The sequence below is a fragment of the Brassica oleracea genome, chromosome C8, assembly GCF_000695525.1.
Source record: "Brassica oleracea var. oleracea cultivar TO1000 chromosome C8, BOL, whole genome shotgun sequence".
In the NCBI taxonomy this organism is placed as follows: Eukaryota; Viridiplantae; Streptophyta; class Magnoliopsida; order Brassicales; family Brassicaceae; genus Brassica; species Brassica oleracea.
In genome coordinates this window covers 28224292-28232403 of record NC_027755.1, presented here as the reverse complement: position 1 = coordinate 28232403, position 8112 = coordinate 28224292, and the positions used below count along the sequence as shown (strand labels likewise).

General features: G+C 38.2%; 1 protein-coding gene across 1 annotated transcript; it reads left to right on the top strand.

Moving 5' to 3' along the window:
- Positions 1-6512: 6512 nt before the first annotated feature.
- LOC106309105 lies at positions 6513-7438 on the top strand. Its single transcript, XM_013746174.1, has 2 exons — positions 6513-7197; positions 7335-7438. Exons 1-2 carry the CDS (start codon positions 6513-6515, stop codon positions 7436-7438), a joined length of 789 nt encoding a protein of 262 aa, XP_013601628.1.
- Positions 7439-8112: the final 674 nt, after the last annotated feature.

Genomic DNA, 8112 nt, shown 5'->3' with positions numbered 1-8112 from the left:
TATCATTTAAATTTAATTACATATCCTATCAAATTTTTTTAAAAAATTGTTTGGATTAATAAAATTGATTTATACGTTCGCACCAATTTAATTATATATGTAATAGTTACTGACTTTAATTATTCAATATATATTTATTATTTCATAATATGTAAGAACATATAATACATAAAATAATTTTTATATATAATTTTTATTCCGCGCAAGGGGCGGATCTTAATCTAGTTAATATAGTATAAGAATGTAATATTAGAAATGGTGTAACATTTGTATTTTGTTTTGTTGACAAGTATATGTCGTTATTTTTGTGAGCATTCGATTCAGAAAAGCACGAGAGCTAATTGAGACAAAAGAAAATATTTTTCTTTTAGTTTTAAGTTTTATCTAGAGAGCTTGGTTGTGTGTTATTAAGTTAACTCTTATGAAAGTGAATAAAATACAAGTCATTGGTATCTAATTTATTCTAAATTCTAAAGCGCAAGTAGGACTACAATCCTAACACTCACCTTACACACAATACAAAATCTCCATGAAATGCAATTTTTGTCATGACTCTATGGTTTACTACGTTAACCAACACAAACTAAACTCAAAATACTTATTACCTTAAGGTCCACTTCTACTTTCAGTGTAGAAACCAATTTATAATTAGCTAATATTTTTGCTAAAACAATAAAAATCGCACTAGCTCCCACGGAGAAATACTAATACGAGACTTAAGTTATTTCCAGAGATCCATAACGATAGCCAACCTATAAAGCTTAGGTTATTTCCACCAATACACTCACCCAGCCAAAATCACATTCTATTATATGCAGCAGACAACCACCCTTGATTAAATAATAAAGCCAAAGTACAATAACTCAAAAATAATTCAAAGAACATGATTTTCATTTTCAATCGTCCATCCATCGGTTTAAACTTGACACAAACAAACTAACTACGACATCGGTTGCAAACAAACCCCTACCATTAGATTTGCATATTAACAATCATATTATTCCTAATGAAAAATACAAATGTAATACATCCCGCTCGTAGGACGGGCCGATCCTAGTGTTCCATATATGAAGGGTGGTGTAAATTAATTGTATCACATGGTAAAAATAATTAAAGGTATGATTTCTAGTGGTCTAAATTAAAAAAAAATCACATATGAAATAACTCATAATGTATGTGCTAAATATATAAGATATTTTGATTTTTAAATTAAAAATAGAAATGAATATTTCTTTTTAAAATCATCTTTTAAAATATTTCTTAAATTTAATTTTGAAAATGAAATCAATTTAAAATTGTTATTATCATTAAAATATTATTAAAATTATTTTATATAATTATTATTTTTGTTTACAATCAAAACTATACTAAAATTTAGTTTCTAATTATAATTTGTGATAATTACAATTTTAATTAACTAATTTCGAAAATATATTTTTAAAAATATTTTAAAAAATATTTGAAAGATTTTGTTAGACGTTTATTTAAGATATTTATTAGTATTTCAAATAAAAATAAATATACTTAAAGATATTATAATTAAGTTATGTAAAACTTAATAAATTTTCTACGGATGGTTCGAATAAAAAAATCATACATGAAAAAAATCATCACTTCTTTTTTAATAGTATAGAAGTGTTATGTTATTTATTTATTTTTTGCTTTGGAATTCTTGAACCTATATATCTGTCGACAAATAAGATACAAAATGTTTTGTTATATACTCCGTTTCAGAATAATACATGTTTTAAGATTTTCACGTTTATTTATAAAACATAATAAAACTTAGTTATTACAGCATAATTTTTTGTAGTTTTATATTTTCCATATTTCTAAACCAATAAGACTTCAAAAAATGCAATTAATGTTTTTGAAGTTCACAATTTTTCATTATTAATTGACAAAAATTGCTTTGAAAATATAAGAAATACATCTTTTTGAAACTTTTTTTTTAAGAATATTTAGCTTTCTAAAACAGAGGAAGTATATTTTTTTCTTCTCGTCTCATGGAAGAATTTACAGAAGTGAATTTTCGAGTATAGCGTTCTTTGCTGAATGTTCTTCTAAGCATATGATTTTCTTTGTATGTAGGTACTTTTATTTAACCCAACAATCTGAACCAGTAGCAAAGTTCAACCTCCTTCCGTTACTCAGAGGTGTTATAAAGATGGAGAAAAGGAAATAAGGATGTAGCAATTAAATAAGGATATAGCAATAAATAATTATAAACATAGTAGCAATTTGTATTTGGTCCGACAAACTAAATGTTAGTGGCACTACATGTAAATTCTCTAGCAATTAAAGAGTAGTTACTGTTCCAGTAAACCCTTCTTTTGACAATTTTACTGTCCTACCATCAAAAACTAGCTCCCCTCTCCACACCAACAAAGCCACATCTTCCACTTCTCACCAACCTACTGGTACCTCTTCTGAAGCTCCCCAAACAGAGCTTGAGGAACCTGAAAAAAGTACTACCAGCTCATTACTTCCAACTCCTCCCATAACTCAGAAGAGCAGTCAACATACTGCCCCACCTCGGCCTTCTCTGGTGGAAAGGATTCGCAGATTTGAAGATAAGTCACTAAAACGTCTCGCCCCTGTAACCTTATCAGCTTCGGGCAGGCCTTCAATCCTCATTCCTGATGCTGTTTTCAAAAAGGACGCAGAGCTGCATAAGGACTTTATTGTCTGTTGTTTCAATGGAAGACCACCTCCCTATAGCCAAATTCAAAGTGTGTTATATCACATGTGGGGAAAAGGAAAGAAACTAGAGATTCACAACAACCCTGCTCAGCGAACAATGTTAGTTAGAGTCCACAGCGATTACCTCAGGCAAAAAATCCTTGAGAAAGGCTATTGGTACATTGGTGACTCAATGTTCTATGCGATCCAGTGGACTTCTCTCAACTCCTCTCAGCCGCCAGCTCCAAAATCAATACAATTATGGGCTCACCTAACTGGAGTTCCCCTTGATCTGCGTTACCAAGAGGGGCTTAGTCTTGTTGCTGGTCTAGTGGGAGAACCTAAAGAAACAGATGATTTCACAAAAAATCTGGTTAGTCTTACCCTTGCGCATGTAAAAGTGGAATTGGATCTGACAAAACCTGCACCTGATGTGGTTGAATTCACTCGGGAGTCTGGAGAAGTGGTGGAAGTATCTGTTACTTATCCTTGGCTTCCTCCCACCTGCTCTCATTGCAAAGAGTTAGGTCACATCGCTAAGAACTGTCTCTTGCTCCCTGTTCCTCACCCTAATCCTCCAGGAGAACAAACCGCAAAACCAACCCCCCCAACCCGCAAAAATCCCACTAAAACCTATGTCCCTAAACAGTCTTCTAAAACTTCTTCTCACCCCCCTGCTGCTCCCTCCCCTAATACTCAAATTCCCACCCCACCATTGCCTGTAACCTCTGATTTAAACAGACTCCCTCCTACTGTCCCTGCAAAAGCAACTTCTTCCCTTGTCCCAAGCCAACTTTCTCTAGCTGTCCTTCCCAAAAACCCACGACTTTTCCACTCAGTCTAGCCCTCCTAACCCTCGCCTCCGCCAATCTCTTAAGCGTTCCCGCTCTGACCCATCTTTATCTCCCCCAAATACCTCTTTTTTAACCTCTTCTGTCACCGCTGAGCTTCCTAATCTCTCCCGTAACTCTGTTGCCCCTCTCCTTCTAACCCTCCCTACCATTGTAGACCCAAACCCTTTCTCTCTTTTGGTTACTGACTCTTCCTTTTCTAAAGGGGAGTCCCCCCCCTCATCTTAGATGTGTACAAAACTATTTTTTTGGAATGTCCGTGGCCTAAATGACCCGGATAAGCATGCCCCTTTTTGTGATTGGCTAAAGTCCCATCAACCCATTTTTGGTTCTATTCTAGAAACCCATATTAAAGATCAGAACTTGACCCAACTTATGCCTAAGCTTTGTTACCGTTGGAACTACATTTCAAACCACTCCTCTGACGAAGATGGGAGGATCATAGTTATATGGAAAGATCCGGTAAAAGTCAGAGTTCTAAGCCAGTCGAGACAACAAGTCACATGTGAAGTCTTACTACCAGCTACTGCCCCTTTCACCTACACAGCAATCTATGGCTCCAATGAAAGAGTTGAAAGGGCGGGGTTATGGGTGGAGCTCCTCCATCTTTATCAGTGGCTGAACCTCTCAAACATTCCTTGGATCTTAGGTGGTGATTTTAATGAGATCATCCATCACTCAGAGCACTCTCTCTTTGAAGTAAACTCGATTTCGCCGCAAATGGCGGAATTCAGAGACTCTCTCCACCAAATGGGAATGTTTGATCTCCGATTCCAAGGTCCGCTCTTCACTTGGTCTAATCATCAGCCTGATAGCCCCATTACTAAAAAACTTGACCGTCTCCTTGTGAACTCGCATGCGATCTCCCTCTTTCCTAATAGCACTACTACCTTTCTCCCACCAGAAATGTCCGACCATTGCCCCTGCATCCTTGACCTTGCCCACCAACTACCCCTAGCAGGAACCAAGCCGTTTAGGTTCTTCAATTACCTAACCAAACACCCGCTCTTTCACCAGTCGGTTCTTGAGGCATGGAATCAAGCCGGAAGCATGGCATTTACTCTTACTAATCTCTGTTGGAAGCAAAAAAGTGTGAAAGGAGTGTTGAAACGAATAAATCGAGAGAACTTTTCAAATATTCAAGTGAGGGTTTTAGAAACTAATAGTTTGTTGCAAGCTGTGCAGGTACAAGCATTGCAGACACCTTCTCCTCAACTGTTCGAAGATGAAAGGCAGCTTCACCAGAAGTGGCTATTCCTAAGGCAAATTGAAGAGAGTTATTTCAGGCAAAAGTCGAGGGTTAATTGGTTGGGCGAAGGGGATCAAAACACGGCTTACTTTTTCAGAATCTTCCAGACGAGAACGAGCTACAACACCATTAGATCATTCTTACTCTCCTCTGGTGTTATGCTGACTGATCCCTACTTGATGAGCCTACATGCCATAGCCCACTTTCAGAATTTCCTAGGACCTGATTCACTGCAGCCTCTACAATATCATTCCCCTCCTTCTTGGTTTGCGCAACTATCAAGCTTCCGTCCATCACAGCTGCAGGCAACAGCAATGACAACCATTCCGTCGGCTGAGGAGATTCAGAAGCTACTCTTCAAAATGAACCCAAACAAGGCTCCGGGGCCAGACGGATTGACTTCTGCTTTTTACAAATCCTCTTGGAGTTTCCTTGGTTTGGAGGTTCTCTCCTCGATAACTCATTTTTTCCATCAATCTTTCATGCCTGCTTCCACAAATTCAACGATCCTTGCTCTTGTGCCTAAGCGCCCCGGCGCGTCTTCCATCTCTGACTTCCGACCGATAAGTCTCCTCAACACTCTTTATAAACTCATTGCTAGACTGCTGGTAAGGAGAATAAAACCGATGCTGTCTGATCTCATTGTTCCCAACCAAACAGCTTTTGTGAAAGATAGGCTTATCGTCGAGAACACGGTTCTAGCTGGGGAGTTAGTTCACGGGTACCACAAGAAGAAGGGACCTAAAAGGATCACTATAAAGGTTGACATTGCCAAGGCCTTCGATACTCTCTCGTGGGAATTCCTCCTCAACTGCCTTATAGGTCTTCAGCTCCCCCCTCAACTCATACTCTGGCTAAAAGCATGCATCTGCACACCTAACTTTACTGTTGGATATAATGGGAGGGTACATGGCTACTTTAAAGGGAAGAGAGGTTTGCGACAGGGTGATCCCTTATCTCCCTATCTCTTTGTAATCGCAATGAATATCCTCTCTCTGATGTTGAACAAAGCGGCAGCTGATCTGAAGATTAAATATCACCATAAGTGCAGCAAGTCGAAGCTCACTCACTTGTGCTTTGCGGATGATCTATTGATTTTCATGGATGGTTCGATTGACTCGGTGCAGAATGTGTTGCAGGTTCTTAAAGAATTTGAGTTCAGGTCAGGGTTAGCGGTGAGTGTCCAGAAGTCTTCCTTCTATGCTTCAGGTCTGTCTCAACAGGAAATTGATGCTATCTAAGCTTCTACCGGCATGCCAAATGGAACGTTACCGGTGCGATATCTAGGGGTTCCTCTCTGCACAAAAAAGTTAACAATTGCGAATTGTGAGTTCCTCATTCAGCAAGTTAAAGCCAAGTTCTCTTCATGGAGTGTCAAGACTCTATCTTTTGCCGGAAGATTGCTACTAATAAAAACGGTCATTGCTGGTATCAATAACTTCTGGTGTTCAACTTTCATTTTGCCTAAAGCTTGCGTGAAACGAATCAATTCTCTATGTGGTTTGTTCCTATGGAAAGGAAAGATGGACGCTCACCATTCAGCTAAAGTCTCATGGGAAACTGTCACTAAGGATAAATCTTGCGGGGGGTTGGGAGTAAAGGATCTGAAAACTTGGAACAAAGCGTGTTGTATCAAGCTAATATGGCTTCTGTTTTTTCAAGCAGGTTCGATATAGGTGGGATGGTTTAAGACTGAAGTCCTAAAGGGTTCTCTGTCCAATTTTTGGACTATGAAGCCTACAACAACTAACTCCTGGCTAGCTAATAAGTTGTTTAAGCTACGCGATGAGGTTTATACCTGGATAAAGCTGAAAGTGGGTAATGGAGAGTCATGTAGATTCTGGTCAGACAACTGGACTCCTTTCGGGAAGCTCTCGCACTTCATACTATCAGATCAACCTTCTAGAATGGGCATTACCCTCAACTCCACGGTATCTGATCTTCTTGTTGCCGGCAACTGGACGCTTCCTCCGGCGCGTTCTGAAAGCATGGTACAGCTTCATATCTACCTCACATCCCTAACACTGACTGAAGAAGAAGATTCCTATGAGTGGGTGGTTGATGATAAGCGATCTCTTAAATATAGTACAAATAAGGTTTATCGACAACTAAGAGGGCATGAAACTCAAGTACCGTGGGATCAATCTGTATGGAATGCTAAAGGGATCCCGCGCCACAGCTTTTTAACATGGCTGTTCGTTCTAAACCGCTGTCCAACTAGGGATCGTCTTCGTAGCTGGGGGCTCCAGACAGATGCAACCTGCTTACTCTGCAATCAGGCGCCAGAATCCCGGGATCACCTATTCTATCGATGCCCTTTTAGCGGGGCAGTTTGGGAGGAAGTAGCTAGGAGATGCAACCTGCAACCACAATTAGACTGGGATCAGACAATGATCCAGATGCAATCACTCCAAGGTAGCAAATACACAAAAAGACTTACTCTACTCTGTTGGCAAGCGGGAATTTATTGGATTTGGCAGGAGAGAAATAAAAGATTGCACACACAACAATTCCGTTCTTCAGATGTTGTTATTCCTCTCATCATTCGTCAGATCACCGATCGTATTTCGAGCTTCAGACAGAAATCCCCGGCGGAATCTTCGAGATACATGCAGCTTTGGTTCTCGACTCATGTTTGAAAGTGGAAGCGTCTTAACTAGCTAATGGGCTTCGGGCCAGATTCTGATCTTCTTATTTGGGTATGGGTTAAAACTATGGGTGGGACTATAGTCATGTTATATATACATGGGCTTGTAAAACGTTTTTTGTTTCTATTATAATATATGAAAGCCATTGGTCAAAAAAAATTAAAGAGTAGTTACGTATTTAAGTTGAGAGAGCTTAATAGAGTGACACATCAGCTAGTTTGGTTGTAATTAACTTACAAAAATAAGGTTATTGTTTTTTCAATGTTCCTAATATATAAGAGATGATGTAAAATTCCTCTTCGGTTTTTTTTCTCTCCACCTTTTTGTAACAATTGTATATGTTTTTCATTATCCTAACTCTTTATGTAAGAATTCCATTATGTGAAAAAAAAAAAAATGAAGTTCGTACATACATTTGAAAACATGATGTCATATATACGGTTCTCTGGAAACATGGTATCCCCTATATCCAGTGGAAATAATACATACACCTATAGTTTTCGTATATTATGGATTATCTTAGATAAAAGCTTGTACTGCCACTCAAAGTGAAGAGAAAGCAGAAAGTAAAACGGTTCAATAGAGGTTGAAAATGGATTACGATCTATAACGATTTCAACTTATCTAAATTTGAAGTCGAGTATTACTTTCTTGTAATTGTTTTTCCTATATATTATGTGTC